Below are 18,734 nucleotides of genomic sequence, written 5' to 3'. Positions count from 1 at the left end.
TCCTGATTCCTGTCATGTCTTATCACAGAGTTAACTCTTAGATCCTCCCACTGCATCTTCTATGGAAATAGTGTTTATCCTCTGCCTGTTCTTTAGTTTTCAGCCTCCTTTCTTCATTGTCCTAAATCTATTAAAATTCCATGCGGACCCTTTCCCTTTCATTCTTCTTGCTAATGTCATGTTCTTCCACACTCCCTGAAAGACTCTTGGTTCTTTAATATATTGTTTTCTTTTCAGAATGACACCTGCCCTAGAACATATCCCTATGAGAAACTTCTTTAAATTCATTGGTTTCTTCCTTATGTTTCATCTACATTCCTGTCAATCATAGAAGACAAATGTCTTTCTTGAATTTAAAATATTACAAGAAATTCTGTGTAAGCAAAATGTAAAATTCTAGCTGGAAGTTAACCAAGTTAACACTCAGAAATGGTGCCATGATTGGCAACAAAATAAAAATTAAAAATAAATGCTGTGCATTTTCACTATATACCTTTTTTATACTTCTGGAAACGTGTGAATGTAGAGTTGGACATTCAAAAAGACAGTTAAATTTTTATGAAATACGTAATGATCATTGAAATCTTGCTTTCAGTTCTCCATTCATAGCTGCTTTGACATAATTGCTTCCTGGAGTTCTGAGGCTCTCAGAAGACGAACCCTTCATCTACCTGGTGTTCTGTGCACACACAGAGAATGGAGCACAGGCTACTGAGAGTGGCAATGAACTCCAGAGAAATAAATGTGGGTTTGAGCATGAGTCTTCTGCTCGGGAGACTTTGATAGCCTGGTTGGTTCTCTTTAAGACCTTCCAAATCATAGTGAGGTGACTTTAAATAGGATTCAGTTTAATAACTTGACTTATTACCTCACTGTCCGAAGCCAGGGACTTTGTCAGGTTTCAAATGCTAAAAGGAGTTTTTAATTTACATATTTAGATAGAGTTACTATATTGGAACTTAAAATTTTAAGTCTGGTGTTACCTCTGGAATTTTTTGTGGTTATTATTGCATTTCATGTTACTAAATATGTGTTCATTTTTCCAAAAAAGATAAAAGTGTCTCTGTTTGGCTAGTTTTAGTTCAGAGTTTCTTAAGGAGATTCCAGGGAAATTCAGAGACTCCAAATATTGCAATGGCAATGGCACCAAGATCAATTAATTTAGAATCTCCTTAACAAAAAAATACAGTGCCTTAAAGAATTATTTCCTATAAACAGAAATCCTACCCTACTTCTCATTTACTGCTCTGAGGACATGTCACCTTCTGAATTACTGGTTTCATTGGTCGTAAGTTGTTATCTCTGTTAGGTGTATTTTACTGCAAAATGTAATGGAGCATTTTTCATTAAGCCAGTTGTATATCTCCTGCTCTAAGGTGTAAGCAGAGTACAAATTTGAATGCAGAACAGTGACTAGACTAATCAATGCAAGAACATCCTAAAGCTTTTCTTGTGTAACAAGGGCAAACTCAGCTAAAAAGTTTGTCTGAATCCTGCCTGACATAACAAGGACCTTTACACTTTAACTGTCTGTGACTCTGTGAATATACCTGACTCATCACCAGAGTGCCTTTCAACTCAGCCCTGCTCGGCTCAATTGCTCTACCTGCCTTATATAGACATTTAAAATTCTTTGAGGTTTCTGTTGAAGGCTGTAGGGTTTTTATATTTAATATTATTTTATAGCACAGGAAGTTCATAGTTCATGAATACCGCAGCTCTACAGAATATAATGGAAGGATTTTTGCCAATAGATGCAAAACCTCTTTGTAGCCCCTGGCAGTGTGGTTGTGTTATATCTGTGTCATGAGCTTTTATTTCTAAGCAGCAGTTATGTCACAGCAGAGTCATTTCTTTTAATAATAAAAAGTAGTAACGACAACAACGACAACAAAGTCCTTCATAATCTTATTCTGAAATTAAGATAATGAAGAGATTCTATGTTGGTGGTACTTGTACCTTCTAGATTCTCCCTACATATTTTATGAGCAACGGTGTTTGGCAGTACTGTTGTTCCCAGTAGCTGTCCTTTCACCCTGTTCCTGTCTTCTACTCTCTTTTATACAGAATGGTGCTATTATCTATTATATGCATTTATTTCATAGAGCAATAAGTGATTCTTTTTAGTTACTTTGTTGATCTGGTTAACTCTTTCCATGTTATTATAACTTTAGTATTCTTTTTTATTTATTTTTGAGAGATAGAGAAAGAACACCAGCAGGACAGGGGCAGAGAGAGAGAGAGAGAGAGAGAGAGTGAGACAGAATCCAAAGCAGACAACAGACTCTGAGCCGTCAGCACAGAGCCCGACGCAGGCTCCCACAAACCCTGAGATCATGACCTGAGCCAAAGTCAGACGCTTAACCGGCTAAGCCACTCAGATGCTCACAACTTCAGCATTCTTATTCTAGGTACTTTACCTTCAGGTACATTTATGTCTTAATTGCTTAACTTATCTTCGATGTCTCAGTTTGTCTTAATACAGTTTTATTCTTAAAAATCCACCCAGAGGTTTAATGGTTTAATCATTTCCCTGTATTTTTTTAATAGTTTATTGTCAAATTGGTTTCCATATAACACCCAGTGCTTTTCCCCACAAGTGCCCCCCACCATGACCATCACCCCCTGCTTCCCTCCCCCTCCCCCTTCAGTCCATGGTTCATTCTCAGTATTCAGTAGTCTCCCTTGATCTGTGTCCCTCACTCTCCCCCACTCTCTTTCCCCCTTCCTCTCCCCATCATTTCCCTGTATTTTGAGGGAGTTCTCGGTGAACTAAACTGTTGTAATGTGTGGTGTTGACTTTCTCACTGGAAGTTGGGAGGCATCTTTCCTTACTATCCACAGTTGCCACAGTTTTCCTGGATGCCTGACTTTTCCTTCCTAGACCCAGAGAGAAACAAACTTCCCAGTGCCTGAATCTTGTCTCCCACCTTTGCCTTGACTAATATGGTTCTTGGGGACCTGCATTTCAGCTGAACAGTGCCTTTACGCCCTGATGCCTGGTCAGTGCTAGGTTATTAGGACACCTGCAAAGGGAGGGAAACAAATTCACACCATTCAATCTGACTTACCCTCTCTGCCTGACTTGTTCCTCATTCTTAGATCTCCTAGTCTCCTCTATTGATTTAATTACATTCACAAAGTTTGTTTTGTTTTGTTTTGCTTTTGGATCCTCTGCTAGAGAAATGACACTTCTAATATATTCGTGAACAAAGCCCTCTCCTCTCTGGAGCATGAGCAGCTTTGGGAGAGATGTTATTCGGAGAGATGAGGAAGCAAAGATCACCTTCCTAGCCAATAAGATAACTGATCAACAGGACAGTGTGAACGCCAGATCTCCTTCACATCCAGGTGTCTTTATGCACATACCATACTGAGAACACTGGGGATAGCTCATGCGTTAGCACACGCTTTATCCCATAAGCACAAAATAAAAGGTGTCTATAAATGCCCAGAGGAGATATTATATCTCCTAGATAGGGAGCTAATATATGAAACTCCAGCTGACTTTTAAGGCAGCCAACATATATATGTGGAAATGCAGTAAGTTCGGGGCCAAGGGAGAGCACTGTGGTCCCCAGTGTATGTATGGGCAAAATTCCCAAAGAGATGAAACTTGAAGGAAGCCCTTATAAGAATGTTTATTATTTATTAACTTTGCGTCCACAATTTTCATGCTTCTTACCATTAGTGGATCTTGGCAGCTGGTTTTGTCATCTTAAAATAGAGTATACTTATGGAGAGCATAATAATACAAATCCTGATACTTTGTGCATTTCTGCTTAAAAGCCAACTTCTCTTAACTCCAAAGATCCTAATAATAGAAAACGGTTAACTTTTCTTTGAGCACGTGTAGATGTCCTCTTCTCCTGACAGTTTTTCTTCTTCCCCATTTAGATTATAAATACACAGGAGCCTGAGACCATATGCTTCTTATCCTTACTTTGTAATTCCCTATGGATAAGACTGACCCACTTCGTATATTGTAATCTAATCACTTACTGAGAGGTCTCTGTATTTGCTGAAGGTGATGGATTACCTCTCAAGCGCCCCTGCCCAACCATTGCTGGCTGTCTTGGGCGTACTCCTCACCTACCTTCTTCTGATCTCTGTTTTCTCTTCCAACCAAATATGCTCCTGGTGTGTTTTTTTCCCCCTGATCACTTCATTTCCCTGGCATATTAAATATACTTTTAAGGAGATGTCAAGACTTCCCTTAAGAATATGGGCTTTTATTCGTGGCAGCACATGTGCATTAACAGGAGATAGGCATGTTGGCTGATGAAATCTGTCCAAGTACAGAGAAAGCCTTAATTGAGAGCATCCAAGTTAATTTTAAAACCCATCAAGTTAATATAGCTTTACCTTTTAATTTAGGAACTGTGTTTAGCTACTATGTTTTAACTCATTTAATAGAATCTTTCCTCAAAATTACTTGCATTCACTTTTTTTCCAATTCACTAAAAATGTTTTTATTCAGCTATTGTTTTTAAACAACTAATGAACCTTTTCTCTGTGGTTCTCTCCTGCAAATGGGCTGGTTTCAATATGTGGGCTTTAATTTATATAATTACTTTGTTTAATTCCTCTTTGTGATCCACTTTCCATTCTGTTTAGCAGACACTGGGTGTTCTGTAATTTTGAAAAAAGAATAGCATGTGCATATATACCTGGAAAGATAACAGCAAAATTATTCTTAAGTAAAATTTTGTATCTTGTAAACTATTTTCCATAGACGTCATCTTGGAACCTAACTCAAAGCAAATAGGGATGTCTTGTCACCGTTAATGCTGCAGATTCATTTCTTTAACAATAAACAGATATTGATTAACTTCCTCCTCTATGCCAGATGTACTTCCAGGTGGTGAGGTTCTAGCATTGAACTAGACAGACAAGGACCTTGCTCTTTACCAGCATACATTCCAGCCGGGGCTGCAGGTGAGGTGCAAACAACAATCACATACACAGACGACAGGTGACTCCTCAACTCTTTTTCCCTTTACCATTGCTTCAAGGCCACATCTCCTATCTTGTTACCTGTAGTGTTGTGTTAAATTTGTCTCATGGTACTACTACACCCGATCTAGTGGTTAGGAGCCTTGTTCTAGGACAAGAGAGAAAGAATAGAGATGCTCCTGGGAGGGTCAAGTTTCTTGTTGTTACTCTGAAACTAAATGTGATTTTTCTCTCAGAATTGTAAAGGTGAGAATTCATTCACTCTTTCTGCAAACACATACTGAACAGGGTTCCATTATGTTCCAGGCTTTTATAACACCTGCATGCCCTTAAGTACCTCACACTCTAGACGGAGGGTGAGAGACATAAAATAAATAATTACTGATAAATATTATAATAAAACATACATGTATCAAATAAGGGGAGCGCTACAAAAGCAACAACTAACTCTGCATGGGAATAGGTTACACCATAAAGTCATTTTTAAACTGCATCTTTTTTGTTGTTTTATTTGATTTTTTGAGAGACAGAGAGAGAGAGAGCATGAGCAAGGGAGGGGTAGAGAGAGAAGGAGACACAGAATCCAAAGCAGGCTCCAGGTGCTGAGCTGTCAGCACAGAGCCTGATGCGAGACTCAAACCCACAAGCACAAGATCCAGACCTGAGCCGAAGTTGAACGCTCAACCGACTGAGCCACCCAGGCACCCCACTTCTAAACTGCGTAGCAAAGGTGGCTGGAAATAGAGCATGCTTCATTTATTCAAGGAATGTTTACTGAGCACCTTCTATGAGGCAAGCACAGTTGGAGACACAATAGACAGAGCCATGAACCGGATAAAGTCCCTGCTTTCTTTGCGGCCGAGAAACCTACAATAAGTATATGACAAATAATTTTGTATTAGGTAGTGACACCTATTAATACCACAAAGCAAAGCTTAAAAAGGGAAACAGAATGGTCATGGATACTGTTTTATTTTCTTTTATTTTTTTAATGTTTTCTTAATTTATTTTTGAGAGACAGAGAGTGATAGCTCAAGCAAGGGAGGGTCATAGAGCGAGGGAGATACCGAATCTGAAGCAGGCTCCATGCTCTGAGCTAGCTGTCAGCACAGAGCCAGACGCAGGGCCCAAACCCATGAACCATGAGATCATGACCTGAGCTGAAGCCAGACGCTTAACTGACTGAGCCATGGATACTGTTTTAGATAGGATAATCAGAGAAGGCCTTTCTAGTGAGATGACATTTCAGAAGAATCCTAAATGAATGAGAGAATGAGACCAAAAAGCAAAGGGAAGTGCTTTCAGACAGAAGGGCCAGCATAAAGGTATAATAGTCATGAATAACGTGACATCTTTAGGGCAAAGTGAGATGTTCTCACTGATCAAGATGGGATGGAGGGAGTCAGGGAGAACATGGTAGATGAGGTTGGGAAAGAAGGAAGAGAAGGAAGGAGGAAGAAATGGGAAAGGTCAAGAACAGTTTCCGGGTTTAAGCTTGGGTGACTGACTGGATGATAATGCCATTAGCCAACTCAGGGACCCCCAGAGGAGAGGCAGTTTTAGGAATGCAAATAATGAATTTGATTTGAGTGGTGGCAAATAAGAATTGGATATTAAGAGTGAGGGCTAAAATACAAATTTGGCTCTTGCCAACAAGTCATGGAAATTTAAAAAGGAGCAAGACGAATAGTCAGCATTGTCAGATACTGCAGAGAATTTTAATAGGATGGGAATTTTTAAAAGGCCATCAGATTTGACATTTGGGAGGTTGGCAATAACTTCCAGAAGGCCAATTTCAGCAGACATGGGTAGGACAAACCCACATCATTGTTCAGTTGGAAAGGGAGGGGCAGGAGGCTGGGATTGTCCAGCCAAGGTTACTGTCTTCTCCCTTCCCAAAGCCCCTCCCTGGAAGCTTTGAACCTGAGGTCAGAGCTTCTCCCACTCCTCCCTTAACTTTCTCCACATAAGGCCTGGGACTGGATGCTTGAACTGGGGACATGATGTAGGAACAAATTTTCTCAGATCCTTGGCTCTCTGATGGGACAGAGGCAAGGGAGAGGGGAGCCTGATGCTGGTGAAGCAGGTATTGAAGGGAGCATTCAGTGGGGAGCAGCAGGTCAGTCCTGATCAGAGACCTGCCTCCAGAGGGGGAGAAAGATGAACCACCTACGTCTCTGTCATATGTGGAAACTGGACCAGGAAGCTAAGGTGGGATGCAGAGCAAAGCACTTGAAGGGCTGATGGGGGGGAAACATGAATAATTAGTCAAGAAACTCAGCCTCCTCCGTAAGAGAGTACAATGGCAAAGCATGGGGGTTGGGGGTAGAAGCTGAGTGTAAACTGATAGACCCTAGAAGAAATTTAGGCAGAAATGCTTAGGTTTCTTAGGGCACAGGAACTGAAGATATGCCACTACTTTCGGCAGTATTTTTGACCATAATGATAGCAGTGAGGGGATGGTTAATGAATTGAGGGGTAGTCCCAGCAATACCTGGTATATAGATGTTCCACAAATATTTGTGAAGCCAAAAGGGGTCTTTTCTCCACAGATAATGTGGAGGAAAGAGATTAGGTACCAGAGTTCTGAATAGCTGTTAGAAAATGCCGAGGTTCCCTTCAGGGAGAGGATGGAGGCAGTGACTACGAGATCCCAGACCCCTTGGAAGTGCAAAGCCCGAGAGAGAGACCTATAACACGGAGGGAATTAGAAGCATAGACCAGGATAGGAAACCCACTCTTTTAATCCCAGAAACCCAAGGGATTACCGGTAGGTCTACTAGATTTCCCCACCCCTCGACAAATACATCCGGGCCGGTTTCTCTCACCTGCACCGCCATCTCTGCCCACTGGGGGGCAGCGCTGGAGGGCAGGGCTGGCGGCTGTTCTGAAGCCACGTGGGCCATCAGTTCCTACCAGACTCCCTACTCCTGTACCGTCTTACCCTGTGGCCGGATACAGACCCTCATACTTCTCCCCACTGCCAGGCAGTGGTAGGGGTGGGACCAGAGGGCCAACGCCAGTGCAAGTTGACACTCTGGTCTGGTTGATTGCCCAGGTGGCTCCCAGCATGCTGATAGCCCAGCGGGGAATCCAGCTGGCGGTCAGCCCAGGCCCTGAGGTGTGGGAGATGCTCCTGGGTCCCCTGCCATACGAATTCCAGGGCGGGATGGCACCCTGAAGACCCAGGGTCGGAGCTGGCGAGACGGGGTCCTGGTTCCCGAGACCCTCTAAGGGCACCTTCCCCAGGCCCTACATCGTCCAGCAGTGCATCCCTAGGTTGGCCCTGCCGGAGGACTCTCAGCCATAGAGAAAGAGATGGAGCAGCTGGCCAAGGAGCTGAGGCAAATGAGAATGGCCCTGGGGTCCTCGCAGGCCGATGTGCGCTTCACCATGGGGGCTCTCTTTGGAAAGGTTCTTAGCCAGACCACCGTCTCCCGCATTGAGGCCCAGCAGCTCAGCCCCTCCAACATGTGAAAGTTGCAACTGCTGATGAAAATGTGGCGGGCAGAAGTGGATACCAAGAACTTTATGGGCATATTCAAAGTGGGGATGATCCTGCAGCAGGCTGGGAAGCAGAGACAGGCAAGCAGGGAGCGACGCATCGGAAGCAGTCTGGAGAAACCCTTCTTGCAGTACGGAAGCCCACACCGGAGCAAACAGCCACATCGCTGGGCAGCTCCAGCTGCAGAAGGAACTGGTCTGAGTTTGGTTCAGTAACTGGATGGTCAGCCAACCATTGATTTCTCTTCACCAGAGGCTGTGGAGGCAGCAGGGCCTCCTTTCCCTGGTAGACCAATGTACTTTCCTGTGGTATGAGGGCCCCATTTCAGTTTCCCCAACTATGAAGGGCCCTACTTTATACCCTTCACCCCTTTCCCTGTGGAGGGGATCGCCTCTCTGCCCCAGCCACCCCTCAGAGCCCCTCCGGGCTTTCAAACTGAGGGGCCCGCTCTTCTGGGCAGAGCTGAACGGGGGAAATGGGACCCGGAGGTTCATTTCAGGGCTGTTCACATTAAGAGCTCCATTAACTGTCTAAAGAAAGTTAAGACTACTGAAGGGACAGTTGGGAGTGTTTAGGAAATTTGGGGGTGGGGCGGGAAGTTGAAGTTTATTACTCCAGTGTTTTTACCTAGCATTGGTGTTAGGTACATCACAAGACATATATGATTTTGGACATTTTCTCTCTCTCTTTTTAATTAATTGAAAATTACTTGTGTCTGTTATTCCTTGTGATTATCAGCAAACATAGGGATTTTTTTTCCCTATAAACACAATATTGTGAAGTTCAAACACAGAAGATTATTTCAGTACACCATTTTTTTAAATCAAAACCAAGCAGAATTTTATATAAATATAAACACAGAATCCAGGATAGTAGTAACCTCTGGGGGAAGGTTTGAGGTTGGGATATGGGAAAAGTACACAAAATCTACCCAGGGCCCTTGCTGAAACATGAGTTTTCTTGTGCTCTTCCCTTTCTTGAAAGATGCTTTCTTTCTTTCTTTTTTCCTAATTCACCTTTTCGTGTAGAGTGCTCAGTTTCAGGTGGAAGTCTCAATCCAGATCTCCACCGTGTGGAGTCCCACTGGTTTATCCTCAGTCCTGCCCCAGTCATTGTATGGGGAGCCTATTGCTTAGTGAGGTTGGCAGGATGGACGGCGCTTGCTCAGCCCCAGCACCAGCTTACTTCTCTGGTTTTCAGCTCCATTTGGTTTATTACCTGGGTATTTTCCTTACTTTCTTTTGAGCTCAGATATGCGTCTTAGAGAATATCTGTAATGGTTGAGTCAACATTCCCTGGTGGGTTTTGTGATGGTATACTTTATATACCACTTTTCCAGTCTCTTCTATGAAATTGGTTTTTTCTAGTTTTCTACTTCTACTTCTACATTGGTAAACTTTGGTCATCATATACTAAACACAAATCACTAATTCCTCTATGTTTGTACCTCTGCTGCCATACATCTGCATGTAATATTTATGGCTTTCTAATTCCATCACTAAATATTATATCTGAGTTTGTCAATATAAGGACTAATCTCGTTGGTTTTTTCTTTCTCTCCTTTTCCCACTTAATCAGTTCTTACAAAGAATATCTATAGATATTTTCAAAGAACAACTTTTTCAAAATTTTTATCCTATTTACTGCTTTTTATTTTATTTTATAATTAATTAACTGTTAGCTTTTATTTTTATTACTTGCTTTTTCTCTAGTTTTCTCTGATTTCTCCCAATGTATGTTTTTTTTCTTCTTGTCAGTGTTTGAAGATAAAACATTGACAATACACAGAGGTTCGTGAAGATGGACACAAACTTTAGGTTCATTGGGTTACTTATCACTTACTCTTGGACTCTTCCACTAAAAGTCACACAGCACCAGTCTCATTTCTTCCTTTTCCCAGAAAACCCTTCTGGACAGCCTTGAAGGCGAGATGCTTCTGCAGAGGGCCAGGCAGTATTTAATGCCGGGATGGGATGAACAACTGTGGTTGTGTTAACACGCACCTCCTCACAGCTCTGAGGAGGCTCTGGCCTCCTTGAATTCTACAGCCCCTGCGTATTTGAAGACATGGTTATGGGCTTTCAATCTCCGGAACAGCTCCAAGGGCCTGCCTTGACACCTGCCCAGCTGCAGGCACACAGCCGCTGCACCTCTGGTCAGGCGCACACCACGTTGTGCCACTGGTCAGCCCTCACATAACTTAAAATGCCATTTTCCCATTGCTGGGCCTCTTGACTTGACTATAAGGAGAAGAAGCTGGACAGTGGGGAAACTTTGATATTTAAAGGATTTCAGATTTTTCAAAGATTAAAGATTTTGGATAGAAACCTTAATAATAAAACCCCTCAAAACAGAATGAATTGCCCTTAGAGTTGGGAGAAAACCAACAGCGTGGTGTCAGTGCTGAACAGTATCAAATATACAGAGACCAACTTAAAATCAAGTCAGATATGCCTCTGTCCCCAGCAACGACGTCAGTGGTACTAAGGTGAAAATAACTTCAGTGTAGTAGTTGGCAGAGGCAAAAGTTAAACAATAGTCCAGAGTCTTCATATTTGCCAGATTTTCCCTCATGTCAATTAAAAACACAGATTCCAGCCACTCAGTAAGATCTTTACCATCATGCCGAAATATTTCTTTTATCAAATGTTTCCTTTATCTCGTGTTTTCTTTAAACAAGGCAAGTATTCTTAACCTGAAGACGCCAAACCCCTTTACAGCACAGGCAGAGGAGTGTGTTTGTACATTTGTGCATCTATAAAGATCGTGATGATAGCTTTTATCACATTTTCAAAGGAAACACAGCTCTTTGTAGATCTACAGTTTTAGAATTTTAGAAATACATTCCCTTTGGCCACCTTACCCTCGAGAGTTTTCCCTTGACCTAATACCAGTCTAACAGGTAATTCCTGGTTTTCTTTGAATCTGTATTTTCTGGGTATCTCTAGCTCACCATAGAATAGAGGACCTGAATCACAAATAAGTCTTTCAAATTCATGCCAAATACTCTATTAATTATTGCCTTGATTCTTCTTATACTTTTATCAATCTGTGGCACTTTAATTAGATTCCTATCATAAAAATAATTTCTCTTGTTCTTAAAATCTTTCTATCTATTGCCTAAGAAAATTTGAAGTGTTAGGATATTCTCCCTTATTCCAACACATTTTCTTGCTCTTGAAATATCATCTAAATGTTTTCTATAATTTCGTATTTTTTAAATATACATGTTATACATCTTTGTACTAAAACTATATCATGGGATTTAGTTTTCAGTGTAGCCACTTCTGTTTATGGCTTTCTTCTAGAAATCATCTTGCTTACTAAACAGTATTAGTTTCCTTGGCAGAATCTTGGTGTTTTTTTTTTTTTAGGGTACAAAACAGTATTATCTATGTAAAACAGTGTTTTTAAGGTGAAAACTACAATGCCATCCAATAAAATCCTTAGTGGAATATGAGAGTATTACTTGTAAAGGTGATTGTAAATAAAAAGAATAAAACTTAGGAAAATAAAATTTTGAAGAAAAGAGTTAGGGTGGCCTTGTCCTACCAAATATTATGAAACTACGGTAATTTAAACAGTGAGGTGGTGGTTATGGACAAAGCTAACATAAACAAGTATTTGACTATCCCATTTTGTGGGAGTGTGAATTGAGGCAACCTTCATGAAAGGCTATTGGATAATTCATATGGGAAGTTTTAAAATGTGATCTTTCTTTAGCCAATCATTTCAACTTTAGTGAATCTTAATAAGAAAAAATCGTATGTGCATGCAAAAATTTAGTGATAAGGGTGGTCATTACAGCATTTTTTTAACAACAACAAGTTAGAAACAATGTAAATGTTCAACAAAGGCTAAGTAAATAAAAAGGACCACCATGTATGGTTAAAAATTGTATTAGAGAGTTATAGTTTTGACAAAATTCAGAATAGATTGTTGAGGGAGGCAAAACAGTTTATTAAGCTTTATGATACTTTTTATTTTTTAAGGAAAAAGGTGTGTTACATATAGACATATATACATAAGTAACTATCATTGGTGATTATGAAATTGTTTTGCTATATGTTTTATACAATAAAAACGTTTAAGAAAAATTTCTAAAGGAAGGTGCTAGGAAATCTCCGGTTCCTAAAACTGTTCATTCTTCCAGTCTCTTTTATCTGTAAAATGGTAGTTTTTCATCATAAAGCTATTTTATCTTAAAATAATAAATGTGGCCTTTTCATTTTTTAGTGAGATCTGTAGTTTCTTTAAAAAGAAAGGCAGTCCTCTAAACGGAGGAGTGTTGAGATATATCAGAGAGACGTTGCTAAAAAATTAGTTTTTTCCTTTAAATCAGATGCCCATTAATGTTAAAGAGCTGTAGTGTAGCTTAGTGAGTGCAGACACCTGCCATATGTCTGTTTTCCTGCACAACATGGTAATTTACAATTACAATTAGTATGTTTGTATACCTCCGTGGTGTTAGCCCATATTTAGAATATAATATAAGCCCAGATCATTTTCATGTTTCTGAATGTTTACTTTTCAATTTTAAAAACCATTTCAAAGTATCAAAACCCTGTTTTTATCACAGTAGAATCCTCCTTACTTGTCATATTTGAAGAAACTAAATGAATATAAATAAGATCCATAGACTTCTAGGTTTGAAGACACGGGCACTTCCTGTGATTACAGCCCCAGCCAGGTGAAAGGTGAACTGTCATGAAATGAATCTACCCCAATACCCAGTAAAATCCTTAACACAAAGCTTTAGCACGATCATGAAGAGAAGCATTACCAGACGCTCTTGAAGAGACACTGTTTACCTCCAGGGCTATCTTCAGAAAACAGAGCAGCACATCAGAGTGTTGGGCTGCTCCCCTACACCTCACTTTTAGCTCGGAACCCTGCCGTGAATTCTGCTACAGACAAAATTAGCTACTTTGGCATTGAACTTGGGCTTTTTAGACTTGCATCCCTCAGTTTCCAACAAAATGATGAAGTACCAACCAACTTCACTTGTTACTGTTGACTCTGCTACTGACTGCCTGCCAAAGACTAGGTTTGGAAAAGGAAGAATTGAGGCCTTCCTGAAAATTCACCACATTTTGGATTCAATATTCGTTTCTAAAACTGTACAGCCTGTTATATACTTCTTTTTCTCCAAAAGAGTAACTGCAATGTTTAATAATTAGTCTTCTTCTTCCCCCCAGGATGTATGGTGTAGACCTTCTTTTAGTTCTTGGTGCAATGGCCAGGGCAGTGCATAAGATGCTTTAAGTTGATTTATTATCTTACAATGGATAATGATGTTCCAGAACAGCTGTAAAACTTTGAATTATTGACTGAGTAGTGGGAAAGTTTCATATATACCTTCTTATTGAAAGAGAGTTTGGTTCAATATACCATGTATTAGTTTGCTAGGGCTGCCATAACAAGTACTCCAGCTTGGGGAGCTTTAAAGAACAGAAATTTATTTTGTCATGGTTCAGAGTCTAGAAGGCTGAGATCAAGATGTGGGCAAGGTTGGTTCCTTCTGAGGGCTGTGAGGCAAGGATCTGTATTAGGCTTGTAGAAGTCCACCTTCTCCCTGTGTCTTCACATTATCTTCCTTGTGTAGATATCTGTGTTCAAATTTCCTCCTCTTATAAAGACACCAATCATTGGATTATGCATTCGATTATGACCTCATTTTAACTTAATCATCTCTGTAAATATCTTCAAATAAGATCACATTCTAGAGTACTGGGCGTTAGGACTTCAATGTATGAATTTTTGTGGGGAAACAATTCAGTTCATAGCACCAGCCCAATTAAAATTTAAACTAGATTTAAGTATTTGCTGCTATATTAATTCAGCAAATATTAATTGAATGCCCTATATAACAAGTAGTGTCCTAGATGGTAAGATGCCATGGTGACCAAAAACAGACCCATCGTGACCCTCAAGGAGCTTAATTATGGATAGACATGGACATTAAGCAAATAAACATGTGATTACAACTTGTAATAAATACTGTGGGGTTATCAGATATTGGGGGAAGGCCTTGATTTAGATTTAGATTTATGGTCTTTTTATAATACGTCAGTATTGTCTCTGATAACATCAATGTTAACAAATATTCTAAACCAGAGGGACGTACCTGCCGTGGGAGTCTGGACATATAACCAGGCTTAGTTTGGGACACAGGCATTCCCAGGTTAAAATCCCAGCTCAGTAACCTACAGTCTCTGTTACTCTAAATGAGTTATTTCTTTCAGCTCCTTTTCCTCATGTGTAAAATATGTGTAGCAAGCCACAGGATGAGAGAGTTGATAAAAGCATAAAATGTAGAAAGAAACCCCTAGGACTTCCCTTTAATACAGTAGGCACTCAATAATTTTTCCCTCCATTGTGTTTCCACTCTACCTTGTCTGTGCTTTATTTATAGCTCCTAAGTCATCCCTTTGCATCTTTAGGAACTTTCACATAGTGGGTGCTTAAAAATTAATAGCCAAACTGAATAAATGGGAAACAGAAGAAGTAAAGACAGTAGTCTCAGTTGCCACAAACCTTACTATCTGATATTAGGAAACAACTTTTAAAAGAATGGACAGAGTAAGGTGACGCTGACCATTCTACTGTGATTCCCATTTAACCCCTCTTTTCTGATATGGTCTGGTTCTCCCAAATGTAGCCCAGTCCTGCCTTTACATGTACTATAAAATGTTGACACCCTCTAGCTTTTTTGGTTCAAAACCTACTGTATTCATTTGCTAGGGCATTTGTAACAAAGTACTACAAACTGGGTGGCTTACAGAACAGAAATTGTATTGTCTCACAGCTCTGAAGACTCACATTCCAAGATCAAGGTGGGGACAGGGTTGGTTCTTTCTGAGGACTATGAGGGAGAATCTGTTGCAGACCTCTCTCCTCGGCTTGTATGTGGCCCTCTTCTCTTTCTTGTCTCTTCCTAACGTTCTCCCTCTGTGCATTTCTCTGTGTCCAAATTTTCTGTTTTTATAAGGATACCAGTCAGATTGGATTAGGGCCCACCCTAATAATATCATTTAATTTAATCACCTCTGTAAAGGTCCTGTCTTCAAATAAGGTCACATTTCAAGGCACTGGGGTTAAGACTTCAAAATTCCAAATTTCAATGGGGAAAAATTCAACCTATAACACTTTCCACCCCTGATGTAGAGAAAATGTAAGTGTGGGTTGTGGGGGAGGTATAGGAAGGCAAAGAGACTGGCTTATCTTTTTCTACAAAAGAGTTAAGTAAGAGGCGGTGTGATAGAAAGGAAAGAACATTACCCCTAGACTCAAACAGCCTCAGATCTGCATCTTGTCTCCATAGATAATATCACCATTCTAAGGGAACATTGTCTCCATAGATAATATCTGCATCTTGTCTCCATAGATAATATCACCATTCTAAGGGAACATTTCAGAAAAATAACATTTCTTTCATACCAACCAATAACTTTATGGGCTGAAGAATTATGGTAGCTATTTACTTTATTTTGGGAGCAGAACAACTGAAATCTCATCAGGGAATTTGAGCAATTTTATTTTAGGAAGAAAACTTTGGATATTTTTTGTTCCAGTACTGGTTGGGTTGAAAGAAAAGAAAAGAAAGAACAAGAGACAGAGAGAGGGAGGGAGAGAGGAGAGGAGAGGAGAGGAGAGGAGAGGAGAGGAGAGGAGAGGAAAGGAAGAAGGAAGAAGGAAGAAAGGAAGGAAGGAAAGAGAGAGAGAGGGAGGGAGGGAGGGAGGGAGGGAGGGAGGGAGGAAGGAGGGAAGAAGAAAACAAGGAAGAAGGGAGGAAACGAAGAGAGAAAGGAAGGAAGGAGGGAGGTACGGATGGAGGAAGGAAGAAAATTTGGGGTATTTTGATAAAGATGGTTCTTACTTTCTCCAGAAAAGTTGATAGATGAACCTATTGAGAAAGCCCTGTCACTTTCCACTAAACATTGCCAGCCACTAATTTCATCAAGCTAATGTAAGAGGACAGTCAAGTGACTTGCCTTTAATTTGTTATGATTGTGTTATATTTATGAAAAGCAGAGCTAAAACAGCTGATAGCAAGTGTTTAGACACTGATTGTTTTAAGACTATTGCTAAATCTAAGTAGACACCAAATATGTTTTCTCAGTACAGGAGTGTAAATCATTCTTTCTGTAATAAGTCGTTAAGTACATGCAAATACTGTATATTACTACCTCATTTCACACATATTTTTATGGTTCTTGTCTGTCTGTAAATATATATTACCTTTGAGATTTAAACTAAAGAGAAGTGGGAAAGGACTTACTGTACAGGAATTTATTGTGTTCTTTTCTCTCCTGAAGAAGGAATCACACCTACATGATAGGTAGGAAAGAATATTTTGCTGTTTCTGTGTCACATCATTAAAGTAGTTAATCTAAAGCCATAAATTTTTGTCTTCTGGGCCAAGAAATCTTAAGTAAAATGCTAACAGAAATATTACAGTTTTAAATGAGAAGTGAAAGAATCTTTATCCTTTTTATTTGAGTTTCCAGAAATGGCACCCTCCGTAAAAAAGTATATCATTTTTATTTTTAAACTGAGTTTCTTGCATTAGTCAGTAAACAATTTATTTGGTGAACATTCTCTGTGCACATATATACACCATGTGAACATTTAGGAAACAGAAGGTACTAGAATTTCTGAGATTTAAATATTTTCTCACAGTTGATCCAGTGATACTGCAGTTGAAATAAAAACCACATATAAATGAAATACCACTTTCTACTAAAAAGCTAGTATAGATTTTATATCATTGTTTAATGAGGACAGTAATGAGTCCATGTATTCAGTGGAATATCTTATAATCTTGAGCATGTTTAACTCCATGTATATTCTAAGACTCACCCATAAAACTTCACCTGTCCTAATCACAAATATGCATATATATTTAATTACATGATCTGATTACACATATTTTTATATTCTTGCAAATATTATTAAATTTACAGAACAATGATTTTGTTTCTCACTGTTCTAAAACCATGTGCACATATATACTAATATTCATATAAATACATTATGTAAAATATGAGCTATATAGATCAAAAGGAATACACCAGAACAAGGCTAGCAAAAGGAGCACACCAAGCATGGCAGCTGTTGGCCATCTCCCAGACGTCCTTGCTGTGGCCCACATATCAACTCCTCCTCTTCCTCCAGGTTCCACATTCTTAAGTTCCCTTAAGCAGTAACATTATACTTCTGTACTTCCTCAGTGACTGAGTATCTACTGAGCACCTACAAGGGGCTAAGCATTGAAGACTCAGAAATAGACAAGGAACACAGGCTAGCTTGAGTCAAGAAGTGAGAAAATCAAGGATCACCTCACCCAGTGGCCCATAATTGAGGAGTGAGTGAAAGAACAGCATAGAGAAAGGAGCACATAACTCACTGAGGGATATCCAGGAACATTTTTTTAATAGTGTATTGTCAAACTGGTTTTCATGTAACACCCAGTGCTCTTCCCCACAAGTGCCCTCCTCCGTCACCACCACCTCTTTTCCCCCTCCCCCTCCAACCCTCGGTTCGTTTTCAGTATTCAATAGTCTCTCAGGTTTTGCATCCCTCTCTCTCCCCAACTCTCTTTCCCCTTCCCGCTCCCCATGGTACTCCATTAGGTTTCTCTTGTTCTCCTCTTAGACCTATGAGTGCAAACATATGGTATCAGTCCTTCTCTGCCTGACTTATTTCGCTTAGCATGATACCCTCGAGGTCCATTCACTTTCCCACAAATGGCCATATTTCATTCTTTCTCATTGCCATGTAATACTCCATTGTATATATATATACCACATCTTCTTGATCCATTCATCAGGTGATGGACATTTATGCTCTTTCCATGATTTGGCTATTTTTGACAGTGCCGCTAGGAACATTGGGATACATGTGCCGCTATGCATCAGCACTTCTGTATCCTTTGGGTAAATCCCTAGCAGTGCTATTGCTGGGACTTAGAGGAGTTCTATGGATAGTTTTTTGAGGAACCTCCACACTGTTTTCCAGAGCAGCTGCACCAGTTTACATTCCCACCAACAGTGTAGGAGGGTGCCCATCTCTCCACACCCTCTCCAGCATCTATAGTCTCTTGATTTGTTCATTTTAGCCACTCTGACTGGCGTGAGGTACTATCTCAGTGTGGCTTTGATTTGTGTTTCCCTGATGATGAGTGATGTTGAGCATCGTTTCAAGTGCCTGTAGGCCATCTGGATGTCCTCTTTGGAGAAGTGTCTGTTTATGTCTTCTGCCCATTTCTTCA

At 40.1% G+C, this 18,734-nt stretch overlaps 2 protein-coding genes across 6 annotated transcripts in view; both read left to right on the top strand.

The window, feature by feature from the left end:
• Nucleotides 1-9,036, top strand: part of POU5F2 (POU domain class 5, transcription factor 2) — a 15,149-nt gene extending 6,113 nt beyond the window's left edge. The window contains 4 exon segments of the mRNA XM_029941716.1: nucleotides 7,709-8,252; nucleotides 8,255-8,615; nucleotides 8,617-8,675; nucleotides 8,678-9,036. Of these exon segments, the coding sequence (XP_029797576.1) occupies nucleotides 7,709-8,252; nucleotides 8,255-8,615; nucleotides 8,617-8,675; nucleotides 8,678-9,036 (1,323 nt within the window).
• Nucleotides 1-18,734, top strand: part of FAM172A (family with sequence similarity 172 member A) — a 407,295-nt gene that overhangs the window by 295,005 nt on the left and 93,556 nt on the right. Inside the window, exon 11 of one of the 5 annotated variants that reach the window (XM_029942610.1) lies at nucleotides 13,109-13,184. The exons of the other annotated variants lie outside the window; for them this stretch is intronic. Within the exon in view, the coding sequence (XP_029798470.1) occupies nucleotides 13,109-13,155 (47 nt within the window). The 3' untranslated portion in view covers nucleotides 13,156-13,184. Of the gene's footprint in view, nucleotides 1-13,108; nucleotides 13,185-18,734 lie in introns of those variants that run through there. 5 annotated transcript variants of the gene reach the window in all.

Source organism: Suricata suricatta, chromosome 6 (genome assembly GCF_006229205.1).
Source record: "Suricata suricatta isolate VVHF042 chromosome 6, meerkat_22Aug2017_6uvM2_HiC, whole genome shotgun sequence".
Lineage (NCBI taxonomy): Eukaryota > Metazoa > Chordata > Mammalia > Carnivora > Herpestidae > Suricata > Suricata suricatta.
The sequence above is the reverse complement of the archived record's forward strand: the minus strand, read 5'-3'. Positions and strand labels throughout refer to the sequence as shown.